Genomic DNA, 17,617 nt, shown 5'->3' with positions numbered 1-17,617 from the left:
GCTGCTATGCAACGAAATTTCATTTTGATGTATGCCGATTAGTGTACATTCAAAGTGACAATAAAGTTATTTGAAGTCTAAGTCTAGTCGTTTATCTAGCCCAGATTTGGGGATTTTTTGCCTCTTTAAATCAGGATTCCCAATTTGATTTGTGTCAGAACTACAATTCCCAGAATTCCAAGGTAACATGTCCTATCCTGAGTTTCAACGCATCTCATGGCACCAGTTGAAGCAAGTCTGCTTTGAAAGTTGTTGGAATAAAATTCCCATTCCTGACTCTTGGCCGTGTTGTCTGATGGGAGTTGTAGTCCAAGTACACTCCGAACCTTTCTGTTTTCCTTCATTATGTGCTTTTGATTTGGGGGTAACACGACGATGCTTCCGAGAAGCTTACAACCAAGTATTTAAAAAAATGAAATATATGACCAAGTGAGGTTTGGGGAGGAAAACAGGGGAAACAGACTCACAATTCACTGCTCTGCATTAATTCTATCAGGTCGGTGAAAAGCACATCCCGATTTCGTTCACAAAAGCCGTTCACGTCATAGGAGACCTGTGGTTAGGATAGGGCAACGGTTAGCATTTTTGCCATCTGTAATTCCTTTTAGGCATCTGTGCTCTCTCACTGCTTTCTTCAAATAAATCTATCCACTCCCAATCTAGCACCTTTTCCACCATACAGGCAGTCCTTGTCTTACAATCATTCATTCAGCGACCGTTGTCTGTATGTATGACTGGTTCTCATACATATGGAGCCGTGGTGGCGCAGTGGTCAGAATGCAGTACTGCAGGCTACTTCTGCTGACTGCCGGCTGACTGCAATTTGGCAGTTCGATTCTCACCAGGCTCAAGATTGACTCAGCCTTCCATCCTTCTGAGGTAAAATGAAGACTCAGATTGTTGGCGGCAATATGCTGACTCTGTAAACCACTTAGAGAGGGCTGTAAAAGCACTGTGAAGCGGTATATAAATCTAAGTGCTATTGCTATATGACCGTTGCAGCCACTCTGAGGTCATGTGATCAAAATTCAGACTCATGGCAACCGGCATCTATTAAAAACAGTTGCAGTGTCACAAAGTCCTATGATCACCACAAGCAAAGTCAATGAGGGAAGCCGGATTCACTTCACCATTGCATGATTCGCTTAACAATCGCAGCGACTCACTGAAGAACTGTGGCAAAAAAAGGTCACAAAATCAGGTGTGACTCACTTAACAACCTCCTTGCTTAGCAATGGAAATTCTCGACCCAATTATGATCGTATGTCAAGGAGTTCTGCCTTTGTTCTTCTAGTGTGAGTCTGCATATACACACACAGATAACCCTCACTTAAAGACCACCCGTTCAATGACTGTTCAAAGTCACAATGACTCTGAAAGAGGAGAATTCTGACTGTTCCTCATAGTTGGAACCATTGCAGCATCCCATGGTCACGTGATCACAATTTCGTTGCTTGGCAACTGGCTCATAACTTAAGTGATTGAAGCATCCCATAATCATGCGATCACCATTTGTGACCTTCACTGCCAGCTTCTGCCCTCCCTGCCATTTTTCCCTTTCTCTGCATCCGCCTCCCCTTAACCTGATTTCCGATTGGGTAGAGATTCATTCATTTGGAAGAGTAACTTTGCAAAATGTGCCTTCTTGCTTCGGACCATTAAAGCAGCTTCCTCCTTAGAAAGTCTCAGCATGGCAGAACAAGTTCCTGTCTGTGTGTAGGTCTGTGCGTTTGCGTGTTCTGGCACATGCACTGCATTTGCTGGGACTCTCAACACACATTCAGGTCATTGAAATCAAGAGATTCCCAAGGATGTTGCTGCTTTAATGAGTCCAGGAAGCCATAGGTTCACCATCATGGCCCTATATCATTTCAGACAAGGGGTTGTCCAATCTCTTCTTAAACACCTCCAATGAGGGAGCACCCACAACTTCTGGAGGCAAGTTGTCCCATTGATTAATTGTTCTCACTTCACTTATTTCTAAATTGGTTCTCTCCTTGATTAGTTTCCATCCATTGCTTCTTGTTCTGCCTTCTAGTACTTTGGAGAATAGATTGAGATATCGGAACACTGCCATCACATCTCCCCTAGTCCTTCTTTTCACTACACTAGATAACCCAATTCCTGCAACTGTTCTTCAAATGTTTTAGCCTCCAGTCCCCTAATCATCCTTGTTGCTCTTCTCTGCTCTTCTCTGCACTCTTTCTAGAGTCTTGACATCTTTTTTATATTGTGGCGACCAAAACTAGAGGCAATACAAGTATGTGCAACCCAGTAGTGAGTTTCAAATCCCGTTACTACTGGTTCGCTCGTGGGCACGCGACGCTTCTGCGCAGAGACGTCCGGGTGGGTGGGCGGAGCCTCCCGCCACGGCCGCTACCAGTTTGCCTGATTCGGGGCAAACTGGTAGCAACCTACCACTGGTGCAACTCACAGCACAACAGAGTTGGCAATTTTCAGCCCAGAAACCAGACAAGCCAAACTGAAAGGAATAAGGAAAGGGGGGACAAGAAAGGAAAGTGGGGAACTCGGGAGACCTTGCCAGCATAGTGGTGGATGATGAATCCTGAACTGGAGCCGTTGAAATGCTCGTGGGTCCCCACTCCGGACTGGAGTTTCTGCAGCAGAGTTTGGTCGGCCCCCTCGCCCTTTGCATACACAGTAGCACAAACGTCATCTAAGATGCTCATAATTCCAGGAGGATTCTGGAAGAGGGAGACAAAGAGTGAAGGAGTGAAAATCTGGCCTCTCCATCCCATTTTTTCAAGAAGCAATTGGGGCTTTCTTTGTTTTTCCTTGAAGACATTTCCCTTCTCATCCAAAAAGCTTCTTCAGTTCTCTTCAGAAGGGAAGAAGCTTCTTGGGTGAGAAGCGAAATGTCTTCAAGGAAAAACAAAGAAAGTCCAGTTGTCTCTTAAATAAAAAGCACTTATGGGACAACCATGACCTGAATGACTGAGAATCTCCATAGACATTGGGCCTCTCCATCTTGTTCAAGAGGGCAGGGTTGCTGAAGTCCAAACATGGCAAATTTGCAACCATTTTAAATTGGTTGTAAAATGTATAATTAAGAAATGGGTGAAATGGGTTTTATGTGTTATAACTCCACTTGTATGCATTTGTTGTTCATTTTCAGATAGAGATGGTTTTATTTTCCCCAGCTGATAGCAAAAATCTTTAAAGACTTCTCTCAGCAATTGTAATTTATCTGTCTTTTGTATCATTTAAAATAAATTCTGGCAGTCAAAGTCCAGACATCTTAAAGTTACTGAGGTTGAGAAACACTGTTCTAAAGCATTAAAAATGTGTTTATTTATAAAATTTATAGGCCGACCATTTTACCTCAAGGCTGAGGTAAGAAACAATAATTCCAGTCAGGAAACAAAGCTAAATTTATGCTAAGCCTACCCAGAGTCGCTTTGAATAGTGAGATGGGTGGCATATAAATTAAATAAATATATATAAATAAATGTGGGAGTCTCCAAGGTTTCTTTTTTAGAGAGTAATGGCTGCCATAGAATGCTCCAGAACAACATAGCAAAGTTTCAAATGAATTTTAGGGGAGAAAAAGGCATGGATGTTTCATTATTTTATGGAAAAAATCAAGGCCTTTTAAGAATTTAATTCAACTGGAATAAAATAATAACACCACCCCCAGCTCAACCCTCACACCACAATCTCCTCCTCAGTCCTCCCCTTACCACTTTGTTTTCAATGAGATCGCACACGACTTTGTTGTTGAAATATTCAATGGGGGTCCACTTGATGCCTTCCTGCACATACTCTTCCTAAGGCAAGAGGAGAGATTGCTTTTAGAGAAGCAATTAATGCACATTTAAAGAACCGTAAAAAACAAGGTTCTAGTTAAGAATGCCATTCTGTACCTGTCTAGCTAAGAACACCTGTCTGATCCGATAATCTGCAGTTCACAGATCAGAACAGGACCTTGGAGGTCTTCTAGTCCAACCCCTTGCTCAAGCACGAGACCCTATGCCTGTGATGGCAAGCCTATGGTACGTGTGCCGGAAGTGGCATGCAAAGCCATCTCTCCGGGCACGCCAGCCGTCGCCCATTGTTCTTCCGGGTTCTGGCGCACACATGAGTCCCGACCAGCTGATCTTCACATGCGCATGTGCACCAGAAACCGGAATACCAGGTGACTGGCACGCATGCGCGTGCTGGAAACCAGAAACTCAACTTCCTGGCGCACACATGCACACCAGGGAGCTGCTCTTTCGGTTTCTATTGCTCCCCTGCGCGTGTGCGCATGCTCCTGTTTCAGCACTCGGTGCCGAAAAGGTTCACCAACATTGCCCTATGCCAGTGATGGCTAACCTTTTTGCCGTCGCGTGCCAAAAGCGTGGGGAACGTGTGGGGGGGTTATCTGCACGCGTGCCCACACCCATAATTCAATGCCCACCATGCATGCGCGTTCGACCCCCACACACACAGCTCCCCCCGCTTTTGGCATGTGATGGCCCGTTGGGCACGGTAGGCCCATTTTTCGCTCTTCCCAGGCTCCAGAGCCTTTCTAGGAGCCTGGGGAGGGTGAAAATGGCCTTCCCCACCCCCCTGGAGGCCCTCCAGAGGCCAGAAATGGCCTGTTTGCCAACTTCCAATGGGCCTGGAAGGCCTGAAAATCAGCTGGCGGAGCTGAGCTCGCGTGCCCACTGATACAGATCCACGTGCCACCTGTGGCACGCGTGCCATAGGTTCGCCAACACGGCCCTATGCCATTTCAGACAAATGGTTACCCAATCGATTCTTAAAACCTCCAGTGATAGAGCACCCAAAACTTCTGGAAACAAGTCGTTCCACTAATTGTTCTAACTGCCAGGAAATTTCTCCCTAGTTCTAGATTGCTTCTCTCCTTGGTAAATTTCCATCCATGGCTTCTTATCCTGCCTTCAAGTTATTTGAAGAATTGGTCAACTCCTCTTGTTCGTGACAGCCCCTCAAATATTGTAACACTGCTATCATGTCACTCCTAGTCCTTCTCTTCTTTTGACAAGACGTACCCAATTCCTGCACTGTTCTTCATATGTTTTAGCCTCCAATTCCCTAATCATCTCTGTTGCTCTTCTCTGCTCATTTGTACCTTCTCCCACACCAAACTCACCTGCTCTGCTTTAAGTGTCAATTCGATGAAGATCTGTTGAAGTTTTTCATTCACAAAGTTAATGCAGAATTGTTCAAAGCCATTTCTCTGAAGATCAGGGGAATGTGAGGCAAGGAAAAGAGAACAGGTTTGAAAAGGAGGAGGTTAGATGACGTTAGATTACTATTGTAATGCTCTCTACATGGGGCTCCCCTTGAGGAGCACCCGGAGGCTCCAGCTGGTCCAGAATGCAGCCACGCGAGTAATAATGGGGGCGACTCGTCGCTCCCATGTAACACCCATCTTGCGCGAGCTGCACTGGCTCCCAGTGGTCTTCCGGGGGCGCTTCAAGGTGTTGGTTACCACCTTTAAAGCGCTCCATAGCTTAGGACCTGGTTATCTACAGGACCGCATTCTGCCACCGATTGCCTCCCACCGACCAATACGCTCCCACAGAGAGGGCCTCCTCAGGGTGCCGTCAGCCAAACAGTGTAGGCTGACAACCCCCAGGAGGAGAGCCTTCTCTGTGGGGGCTCTGGCCCTATGGAATGAACTGCCCCCGGACATACGAAGGATCCCCGACCTCCGTGCCTTCCGTCGCGCTCTGAAGACCCTATTATTCCAGCAAGCTGGATTGACAGGATAAAGGTTTTTAAATTGGGTTTGATAGGGGTTTTAAAATGATCTTAGTTGGATGTTTTAAATTTGGCCGAATGATTGAATTATTTTAATAAGCTTTTAATTTTTGTTGTACATTGTTTCACCATGGCTGTTCACTGCCCTGAGTCCCTCAGGAGAAGGGCGGTATACAAATATAATAAACTAACTAACTAACTAACTAACTAACTAACTAACTAACTAACTAACTAACTAACATTCCATCAAGTTCCAGATTTGGATAAAAGAATATCCAGATAAAAGAAATGGGAAACTGTGTGGATCACAGATTCCAAATCAGGCTGACTCAAGCCAGCAAAAGTACACAGGAAGCTTCCCATTGCTAAGAAATTATTCTTTAATGGTCTAGTGGTTAAGGCACCAGGCTAGCAAGCAGGAGACTGCGAGTTCAAGTCAAGCCTTAGCCATGAAAGCTAGCTGGGTGCCTGGCCAGTTGTTTGGCCCAACCCACCTCACAATGTTGTTGTGGAGAAAATAGGAGGAAAAAGGTGTCTTGGATATGTTTGCCACCTTTGGTTGTTTCTAAAAACAATAAAGTTGGGATACAAATAAATAAGTAAAAAAATAAATGATCAACCATTAAGAATAACCGACAATTAAAATTGGAGTGGTCCCAACATTTTCAGAGCTTTTCTTTGTTTCTGCTTAAACATAACAAACAATTCATATTCTGTCAGCACCTCCTAATTGAGAGATGTGTAAAATATTATACTGATTAGGTGAAATTGAAATTTGATTGGGCCTGTGTCATGCTGAACAAAATGGGCCAAAATTTACCAATTCTGTCCTTGACAGAATTGCAACGGACAGGGAATGCTGCTTGTTGTATGTACATGACTTGAGACTAATAATGCCACCCAAACCTTTTTACTTTACTAAAAAGTATTACTTGTAGTCCTCACTTAACAACCTTTCATTTAGTGACTGTTCAAAATTATGACGGGGCTGGAAAAAGTGACTTATCACCGTCCTCGCACTTATGACTATCACAGCACTGTCTTGGTCACACGATTGTAATTCAGGCACTTGGAAGCTGACCCAATATCCTGCTGTCATTTATTTATGGCTCCTTAGATATTAAAATTAACAATGAATATTTTGTCTTTTAGTTTTGTTTACTAAACTAAATTAAATAATATGGCCAACTGGACAATGGGGATCTTTGGAGTACAGAAACATTTTTGAGTTCAGACTTTTGTCACTGGTTTCTCAGTGATACAGACCTACCTTGAATATTTCAAAACCGTAGATGTCTAGGACACCAATGCTATATTCTTCTTTTGGTTTCTGTATGGCTCTGTTGATGGACTGGAAATGAAGAGAAAGCAATTACTAGCTGCAAAAAATATAGACTTTTATTACCAGAGGCCACATCACTTCAGTGTTGATATTGAGTGATAAAAAATACTACCATCTGGTAGAAAAGAACCCAAATTCCCAATATAAGATATAGGGGTGAAATCCAGCATGTTCTGACAGGTTTTGGAGAACCGGTAGAGGAAATTTTGAGTAGTTTGGAGAACCGGCAAATACCACCTCTGTCTGGCCCCAGAGTGGGATGGGAATGGAGATCTTACAATATTCTTCCCCCAGGAGTGGGGAGGGAATGGGAATTTTGCAGCATCCTTCTCCTGCCACACCCACCAAGCCACACCACGCCCACCACGCCACGCCCATAGAACCGGTAGTAAAAAAAATTGGATTTCACCACTGATAAGAGACCTCTTTTTCAAACAAAACAAAGCAAAAAGGCATATTTCCCTCTATTTTTAGCATTCAAAGAAATTTGGGGTGTTGAACAGACCACTGTTTTTCTGATAAAATTTTAGTCCTCCTCCATCTGAGAATCTTAGTCCTTCTCATGTTGGGTACCATTGTAATATGCCCATCTTTCTGATTTGGTGTTCAAAAAAACCATAGAGTTGGAAATGACAAACCGGACACCATTGTATTCAACATTTTCCAGTTCCGTTTTATGGCTGAAAACACCATAGAGTTGGAAGTGATAAACTGGACACCATTCTCGTTCAACCCGCTGCAGAAAGTCCACCCTTCACAGTTGTTAAAGACAGAAATGGAATGAGCCCAACCAGTCATCAATTTGTTCCCCACTCCATCCCAAAGGTCCTCCCCCCAGCACAGAACAAGGTTGCATACCTCAACGAGGAAGTCAAAGACCCGGGAATAAAGGCCTTTGGCCAGGGCATCACGCGTGTAGGATGCTTGTTCTACATTGAGGGTTACGTTAATGGATTCTGACCGGCCACCCCATTTGCTGTCCATTTTCCGACTGGTGAGCTTCTCATCAAGGCGGTCCTTGTCAATTCCCAAAAGATAGGCAGGAAAAGCTAGCACTGGAGTGGGGAAATGGAAAAAAGATTCCTTTGGCATCTCTGGAGAACAGGATATGCCATCATATATATAACATTTGCTCATGTTCCAATGCCTTAAATTAGGGACATGTGTAGGAAGTAAAGAAAATGACCTTGATGGAGATATATAGGATCTATTGAAAGTACAGAAGAGATAATATTTGGAAGTAGTTCAGAGAGGTGGCTCAGTGGCTAAGACACTGAGCTTGTTGATCAGAAAGGTCGGCAGTTCGGCGGTTCGAATCCATAGTCTCCTGCGTGAGCAGGGGGTTGGACTAGATGGCCTCCAAGATCCCTTCCATCTCTGTTACTGTTACAGTTACAGTGTTACAGATTCCTCTCTAATTCACTGGCGTGCAGGTAGTCCTTGACTTATAACCATACACTTAGTTAAGGCACAGCCTTTGATTTTTTCCCCCTAACGTTTTCTTTCTTTCTTTCTTTCTTTCTTTCTTTCTTTCTTTCTTTCTTTCTTTCTTTCTTTCTTTCTTTCTTTCTTTCTTTATTGGTTCGATTTATATGCCGCCCTTTCTCCGGAGACTCAGGGTGGCTTACAATGCGTTAAGCAATAGCCTTCATACTTTTGTATAAACCTGCTTAGTAGGGCTTTTGGCCCCCCCAAGCGATGTTCTTTTTTATACAAAGTCAGCTTATTGCCCCCACAATCCGGGTCCTCATTTTACCTACCTCAGAAGGATGGAAGGCTGAGTCAACCTTGAGCCTGGTGAGATTCGAACTTGCAGTAATTTTCCTGGTCTTAAAACATGTTTTTGTAACCATCAGCACGTTTTTTTCCCCCAAGCTCATCTTTACGGCTCTTCACATTACCATCGACCATGTCAGAATTAATATTCACAGATTAATGAATCTATCCCCATTAACTGGTAGCTTACTCACAGTCTGAATTCTCCACTTGAGCGTAGTTCCCTTTCTCCTCAAAACTGATATTCCCTAGATGGAGAATACCAGCTACAATCTGTAGGACAAGTTGCTTGTCTTGGCCTGTGATGCCAATCACATCCATGGCATTCTGGAGAGAGAGAGAAGAGAGAGAGAGAGAGAGAAAGAGAAAGGGATGTAGAGGAGAAAGAGGAAAAAGAGGAAAAAGGAAGTGGAAGGAAGGAAGGAAGGAAGGGAGGAAGGAAGGAAGGAAGGAAAGAAAGAAAGAAAGAAAGAAAGAGAGAAAGAAAGAAAGAAAGAAAGAAAGAAAGAAAGAAAGAAAGAAAGAAAGAAAGAAAGAGATTATTTATGGGTTTCAGGTACAATGTTTAACACAGCTGAAAATATTAAATTTATTGGTTAATAGACTCTGGGCAGCATTCAAAACATAAAAAACCCTAATGATGAGTCTTGTAAAATAATGGTCCCTTACCATGGTTTCATGGAATTCACTCCGATCATCTGTGTCATCCACTTTGTAGGTTTCTGACTGGCTTAAATAATAATAATAATCCGGGCTCATAATGCCCAGGTTGTGTTTCTGATCTTGGGAAGCACCCTCAATAAGCTAGAGAAAGAAGTAGATAAAGACATGAGACTGAGAGATCACCGTGTTAAATTCTTTAGGGTTGGGTCAGCAACATTTCTTAAAGACTGCAGTCTCTCCAAGGTCATTTCATGGGATCCAAATTGTAGAGAGGCAATTACTGGATTCAGAAACCAACATGAATGGGATCCTTATTCTACCTAGCCTGTCTTTTCCTTCCTTCCTTCCTTCCTTCCTTCCTTCCTTCCTTCCTTCCTTCCTTCCTTCCTTCCTTCCTTCCTTCCTTCCTTCCTCCCTCTCTCTCCCCATCCCTCTCTCCAGGAATGCACAAATACTTCTCATTGGAAGTTCAAACTCAACTCATGCAGAACATTTTGGAAACGGAGCAGAGGGTCATCTCAAACAATCTAAAAAATTGCATAGTGTGTATTGACCCACAACCAGGGGTGGGATTCAGCCGGTTTGGACTGGTTCGGGTGAATCCGATGCTAATTTTACATCTGGTTCGCTGAACTGGTAGTTGCACGGACTGGCTGGCCCCGCCCCACCCCTCCCACTCTGCCCCTCCCAGGAGTCTCTACGCTGCCCATTTTGGATGCCAGGTAAGTGCAGAGGCTCTGCACTTGGAGGCTCTGGGAGGGCGAAAAATGGGCCTCCCAGAAGTTCTGGAAGTCTGGAAACAGGCCCGTTTCCAACCTCTGGAGGGCCTCCGGAGCCCAGGGGAAGCCGTTTTAACCTTCCCGGAGGCTCGAGGAAAGTCTCTGGAGCCTGGGGAGGGTGAAAACGCCCCCCTGCCATGGTGCACGAAGCCGAATAGGCCACACCCACCATGACCACGGGCAGAGAACCGGTTGGTAAAATTTTTGAATCCCACCCCTGCCCACAGCCCCGTTTCAGCAATTCAAGGGATGCTATTCAGGCCACCTTTTTAATCTCCTGGTAGACCTCAATTTACGACCAACCCTGGTTGTGTTTTTTCTCTGGAAGAAGGGCTAACACATCAGTCAGAAGCCCAACATCATTTTTTTCTCCAAAATTTTACTTTACAATTTATAAGGAAAAAAAAAAAAAAGGACAAAGCAATGAAATACGAAAATATACAGTATAGTATAAAGTATATGAAAATATACCACGAACAATCTTTAAAATAAATAAATAAACCATCCTCAAATTTACTGCTGGTTGTAAATCCGTAGTAGCAGCATAGGTCACACCCCAATGTACAGGTGGGTTAGCACAAGCATTTCTTGCCAATGGCCATACACCTCTGTGATTTTTCCAATTACCTCAGAGGTGGGTTTCAGCAGGTTCTGACCAGTTCTGGAGAACTGGTAGCGGAAATTTTTGAGTAGTTCGGAGAACCGGTAGTAAAAATTCTGACCGGCCCTGCCCCCATCTATTCTCTGCCTCCCAAGTCCCAGCTGATCGGGAGGAAATGGGGATTTTGCAGTATCCTTCCCCTGGAGTGGGGTGGGAATGGAGATTTTACAGTATTCTTCCCCTGCCACGCCCACCAAGCCACGCCCACCAAGCCACACCCACAGAATCGGTAGTAAAAAAATTTGAAACCCACCACTGAATTACCTGGTAATAGATGTGGAAATTCCTTTCGCTCTCGTTTTGGCTCACCACCCGGGATTTTTCCAGCAAGAAATTGGAGATCTTTCCTCCGTCGGGCTCACCCCCGCGACTGAACTGGATCTCAAAGTATTTCCCCTGGTATGAGACAGTAGAAGTTGCAAATCCAATGGTGCAGATGCTTCAGCATCTCATGACCTACTGACCACAAGGGGGCAGCAGGACGTAGGTTCAAAGTTTAAGGTTTTCCTTGCTTTACCTGCTCTTTGTCTAAGACAGTGTTTCTTAACCTTGGCAACATGCTGGCTGGGGAATTCTGGGAGTTGAAGTCCAGACATCTTAAAGTTGTCATGGCTGAAAAACACTGATCTAAGAGATTGCAAATCTGAAACCACTTCCTTCTGCTTATCTTTCCCGGGCACAGAGCATATCAGGTTGCTACACTTGGCCTATCCATATTATGTATTTCCTGTAAATAAAGGTCTACTAGAGCTTACTACTAGTTTTACAACTTGTTTCACTAATCTTTGCTTAGGTCCGATTCCCGTTCTCAAGTGTGCATATGTGCACACAGAAAACATTTCAACCGCCAATGTAAGAGAAGGCATATTGGGCAAATCTGAAATGGGAGGATCTAGAAATAGACACTCCAAGATTTTTTTAAACAGAATAACAAAGTTGGAAGGGACCTTGGAGGTCCTCTAGTCCAACCCCCTGCTCAGATAGGAAACCCTATATTTATATATTTGTGAATGAGATGTCGGGGTGACATATTTCTAGTTCCCCATTGTTGTATCTAAAGTTTTATGATGAATAATATATTTTTACAATGACTATGATAATGATCTATCACTATTGTTGAATGTAATAACTCATGACAGTTGTAAAGTGGGCCTAATGGAAGTTCAGGAAGGCCAGAACTCATTTCTGGCCTCCAGAGGGCCTCTGGAGCCTGGAGAAAGTGTTTTCGCCCTCCCAGAGGCTCAAGGAAAGCCTCCGGAGCCTGGGGAGGGCAAAAACGCCCCACACCCCCATCGTAGTGCAGAAGGCTGACTAGGCCACGCCCATCATGGCCACGCCCACCCAGCAACCTGGCAGAGAACCCCTTGCTAAAATTTTTGAAGCCCACCCCTGGAAGTGTGGTCTGGTCATGTAACCATAGAGGGAGGTTGACCATCAAAATCTGAATCTGGGTTGTAAGTACTCCTGAGGAAGATCTGTCAAAACTTCAACAGTTGTAAGTTGAAGCCTACTTGTAGATGAGAGACAGATGCATTATTATCTTAAATGTTATCTTAAAGTTGCCAAGGTTGAGAAACACTGCTATAATTGTTCTGCCCCAGCTACGGACCCCAAAGAACGCAGCACACACAAACTCTATACAAAGCTTATTTTACTCAAATAATTCAGTCTTTATCAACCAAAGGCTGTTAATAAACTGTCTTAACAGCCTACAAGAATTCTGAGATAAGGTAATCACAGTCTTACTAGAGTTGGCAGAAAGCCCAAAGCAATTTTGCAGAGAATCCAGACATGAAGGATTGTGAACTAAAGTTGTTCCCTACAGCTTGCTGCAAGTGGCGTTCCTCCTTAAATAGGCTAAGGGAGTGGCCAATTAGCCCCAAGCCTTACTCTCGAGGAGACCTCCTCCTGAGGAACCACTCCTGCCTTTTGGCAGTTCTGCGCGCCCGTGCATTGAGAAGAGGCTCCTCCTCTTCTTCCTTGTCACTTAAAGGAGCTTCTGGAGATTCTGAAGGCCCTGGCTGAATCCCTGCCTCTGGCACCACATCTTCTCCAGCCTCCTCTGTCAGATGTAAATGCCTTATTCTCTAATGTGTAAATAGTGTACAAACAGGGTATCAGGGGTTAACTTATTCTTCACTTCTTAATGTATTCATAATTCACCACTCCCACATATAGCTCCACCCATTGTATATATAAGGAGCTACCTACATCCTTTCCCTTGCTTCTATCTGTGAATATTCAGTGAATATAGAATGCCTATTGTAAATAAAAGAATATATAGTTAAACCTTTAACTCTTGCTAATCTTATTGAGTCTGATCCTGAAAATATTGCAACAAGCTGGTAGCAGAGGATGGTTAATTGACTCAATAAAAAACTTAAAAATGTCTAAGAAAGATAGGCCCAACACCAGGGCCTACAGCAAAGAAATGGAAACGGAACAAGAAATAATCAACGAATCCACAAACGCAATTTCGAGAGAGTCCGAAGAATACACCACTGAAGACGAAGAAATAATTGATGACCAGGAGGAAATCGAAATAGAGAATAACGAACTCAGGTCAGAGATATTAAAACTATTAAAAAGCCAGAAGAATGATGAAAGCCTCATCGCGAACCTCCAAGATATGCTGAAGAACAGCGGAGCAGCGAGAGAGAAAAACATCACTAATGAAAAGCCTAAAGACCCAAAAATAGTGAGTGATATGATTGCGGAGAAAATCATTACAAAGAAGAAAAACGGTGATCCCGCGCGAAAATTTGAATGGCAGCCATCTTGGTTTCAACAGGCCTCCAAGATGAGCGAAGCAGAGCCAATCAGCAAGCACAATTCAAAATTTCTGGCGCGAAAAACGTTATCAGACAACGAAAACGAAAAAGAAGATTCAAACACCTCAGAAGAATCAGAACCAGAAAGTGAGGACGATTCAACAAAACACCAAATAAAATCAGCAATGAAAACGCTCTTTGCTGCATTTGGGCCAAAACTAAAAATTACTAAAAAGATGTCGAAGAAACGAGCGAGCAAGCCAATGCCTCAAGACCTGCCCGCTCCCATCCTGACTACGAGAGCGCTGACGCCCGAACCCAGAGAGCCCTGCCGATACCGCCCTATGCCGCAGACCGAAGCAAGCACCAACGCCCTCAATAGAAGAGGAAGAGCAGCCACCGTCGTCAGGACTCCCAAAGTCGAACCAGAGACCGACTCGTCTGAAGAGGAGCAGAGCGAGCAAGTCGCAATGGGGAGAACCTTCCACGACGCCGCCGAAGAAGAAATGGACAACGCGCATGCGCGAAACTACGCAGACGGTCCAGGAAGACATGAACTGGAGAGAAGACCATGCAGACTCGTAGCGAGCATCCCCACGCCGTTTTGCAATTTTCTGCATTTACGAGACCACGGACTACCTCAGGTTGTAAGTAAGGGGCCCAACAATGTCGGAAATTTACCCAGTGACTTCCCAAAACTAAGGGTTGATGGCATTAATTTACAAGAATGGTATCAACAGCTCCAGGTTGTCTTTATGAAGGAAAACTTACTGTTTTTTATCACTAGTCCCCCAAAAAGACCTTGGACCCTAAAAATAGATTGTTTACACCATAGAGCTTTTTTCTTAATAATATCTAGTGTGTCTCCTGCAATGTATCACAGCATTAAGCCAAATTTGACTGTTTCAGAAATTATTCAATGCATGTTTAATTTGTTTCACAGTGACAGTGTAGCTACCACCACAAGAATATCTAAAGATTTCTTTTCGTCTAGGATAAAACCAGGGGTTTCCATAAGTGAGCATTTAATATCTTTGAACAAAATAAGAGCTGAACTGCATTTGAGGGGGGAGGTGATTTCAGACCAAACAATGAAAAGTGTTATTATCAACTCACTTGATCCATCATGGGACAATTTTATGTCACATTTAGACACAATCAATCTAGGATATTTATCCATAGAAAGTCTGTCCAACAAATTGATAACAGAAGATAATTCAAGAAGGAATCGTTCCAACAATCACACAGAACACAAACCATATAGGAAAGTAGCTTTCCAAGAAAAATATAGTGGAACATTTAAATGTCATAATTGTGGATCCAGGGAACACAATAGAAGAGATTGCCCAAAATTTTTAAAAGAAAGATATAGATCAGAATACAGAAACAAATACGATTATAGACAGCCTTCCATAGAAAGGCATAGATATAGGAGCCCACCAAATCACAGAGAGAATAGAGGGGGCAGAGACAATTCAAAAGATAGAAAATCTGGTTCACTGAATGGATTAAATAAACAAGACAACACTAACACACAGCAAAGTGAGAACAATAATTGGCTTATTGATTCTGGAGCAACTAATCATACCACTAATAACAAAAATATATTGTCTTCATTTGCAGAAGATAAATTTGTAATTAAGGTAGCTAACCAAGAAAAGGTTCAAGTATTAGGTAGAGGAAATGTAACCTTGCCTGGTCTAGGAAAAATAGAGGGGGTATTACTAATACCTGAAATACCTCATAACATATTAAGTGCCATAAAACTAAGCAGAGATTCTGACATTAACATTGTCTTTTCAAAAGGAAAGGCAACTTTGGAAAAGAATAAAATAAATATAGGCACTGTGATGATTAAAGGAGGCCTACCTTATCTGATAACAAAAGAAAAATGGTTACATAACATTGATTCAAATATGGAAGATTGTATTGAAATAGATGATGAGAATGTTAGCAACAGTGACAATGATGAATGTAAAATATCTCATGATCACACAGATGCACACAATGATAAAAAGCCAAAAATAGGTAAACCAATTCATGATGAGTGTGCTCACATCTTACATAGGAAGTTAGGACATGCCAGTTTTCCTGTAGTACAAAAAATGACTGAACACGCAGAAGGTGTTAAAATAAAAAATTGTGAAAATTATCTGGAATGCTCAGTATGTAAATCTACAAAACTAAAAACTAGTCCCAGGCCAAGAAAATCTACTAGATCAACTAACAAAATTTTTGATTTAGTACACATGGACTTAGTTGGTCCATTAACTCCATCAATCACTTATAGAAAACGTTACTTCCTGACAATAGTGGACGATTATAGCCGCTATGGATTTGTTTATACATTAAAACACAAAGATGAAACATTTCAAAAATTTAAAGAATTTTACAAACGCATAGAAACACAACACAACATCAAAATAAAACAAATTATTATTTATTTTATTTTATTTATTGAATTTCTATACCGCCCTACTCCCGAAGGACTCAGGGCGGTGCACAGCCATGAAATAAAACACATAGATATACAAAATTTAAAATCGAATAAAATGAATTAAATAAATTTGGCTGAATTAATACCCAATTTAAAATACCCATATTTTAAAATCCATTAAAATTTAGAATTTACACTTTAGAAAGGAGGAGATTTAGGCGAGGCCAGCTTGATGAAACAAAAGCGTCTTCAACTCGCGGCGGAAGGTGCGCAGATCCGGAATCCTCCGTATCTCTGGGGGGAGCTCATTCCAGATCGTCGGTGCCCCCACAGAGAAGGCTCTCCCCCTAGGGGCCGACAGCCGACATTGTTTGGCCGACGGCACCTGGAGGAGCCCCTCTCTGTGGGAGCGTACTGGTCGGTGGGAGGCTGTTGATGGTAGTAGGCGGTCCCGTAAGTAACCAGGTCCCAAGCCATGGAGCGCTTTAAAGGTGGTAACCAGAACCTTGAAGCGCACCCGGAAGACCACCGGGAGCCAGTGCAGCTCGCGCAGGAGAGGTGTTACATGGGAGCTCCATGTTGCTCCCATAACCACCCGCGCGGCCGCACTCTGCGCCAGTTGGAGCCTCCGGGTGCACCTCAAGGGGAGCCCCATGTAGAGAGCATTACAATAGTCCAGACGAGAGGTGACGAGGGCATGAGTGACTGTGCGTAACGAGTCCCGATCTAGAAAGGGACGCAACTGGCGAATCAGGCGAACCTGATGAAAAATCCTCCCGGTCACGGCCGTCAAGTGCTCTTCTAAAGACAGCCGTGAGTCCAGGAGGACGCCCAAGTTACGAGCCCTTTCCGTGGGGGCCAATGATTCGCCCCCAATAGCCAGCGATGGTGCCAGCTGACTATATCGGGACGTCGGAAACCACAGCCACTCGGTCTTGGATGGGTTGAGCCTGAGCCCGTTTCTCCCCATCCAGATCCGCACGGCCTCCAGGCACTGGGACATCACTTCAAGGGCATCGTTGGGGTGGTCCGGGGTGGAGATGTACAGCTGGGTGTCATCAGCGTACAGATGGTACTTCACCCCGAAACCACGGATGATCTCGCCCAGCGGCTTTACATAAATGTTGAACAGAAGGGGCGAGAGAACCGATCCCTGCGGCACCCCACATATAAGGGGCCTCGGGGTCGATCTCTGCCCCCCTGTCAACACAGACTGCGACCGGTCAGAGAGAAAGGAGGAGAACCACCGTAAAACGGTGCCTCCCACCCCCAACCCTTCCAGCCGGTGCAGCATGATACCATGGTCGATGGTATCAAAAGCCGCTGAGAGGTCTAACAGGACCAGGACAGAGGAACAACCCCTGTCCCGAGCCCTCCAGAGATCATCAACCAACGCGACCAATGCCGTTTCCGTGCTGTACCCAGGCCTGAAGCCCGACTGGAACGGATCTAGAT

General features: G+C 43.9%; 1 protein-coding gene across 1 annotated transcript in view; it reads right to left on the bottom strand.

Moving 5' to 3' along the window:
- MYO1F (myosin IF) overlaps window positions 1-17,617 on the bottom strand; it is an 85,383-nt gene that overhangs the window by 25,853 nt on the left and 41,913 nt on the right. Inside the window, exons 7-15 of the mRNA XM_034437755.3 lie at window positions 11,219-11,350; window positions 9,521-9,655; window positions 9,046-9,178; window positions 7,934-8,130; window positions 7,004-7,084; window positions 5,120-5,206; window positions 3,702-3,788; window positions 2,538-2,705; window positions 468-553 (exon numbers count right to left, since the gene is read on the bottom strand). Coding sequence (XP_034293646.2) covers window positions 468-553; window positions 2,538-2,705; window positions 3,702-3,788; window positions 5,120-5,206; window positions 7,004-7,084; window positions 7,934-8,130; window positions 9,046-9,178; window positions 9,521-9,655; window positions 11,219-11,350 — 1,106 coding nt within the window. The remainder of the gene's footprint in view (window positions 1-467; window positions 554-2,537; window positions 2,706-3,701; window positions 3,789-5,119; window positions 5,207-7,003; window positions 7,085-7,933; window positions 8,131-9,045; window positions 9,179-9,520; window positions 9,656-11,218; window positions 11,351-17,617) is intronic.

Source organism: Pantherophis guttatus, chromosome 1, assembly GCF_059756535.1.
Source record: "Pantherophis guttatus breed Tessera chromosome 1, ASM5975653v1, whole genome shotgun sequence".
NCBI classification, from domain to species: domain Eukaryota; kingdom Metazoa; phylum Chordata; class Lepidosauria; order Squamata; family Colubridae; genus Pantherophis; species Pantherophis guttatus.
Note: the sequence above shows the minus strand (reverse complement) of the source record. Positions and strands in the feature narration are given on the sequence as shown.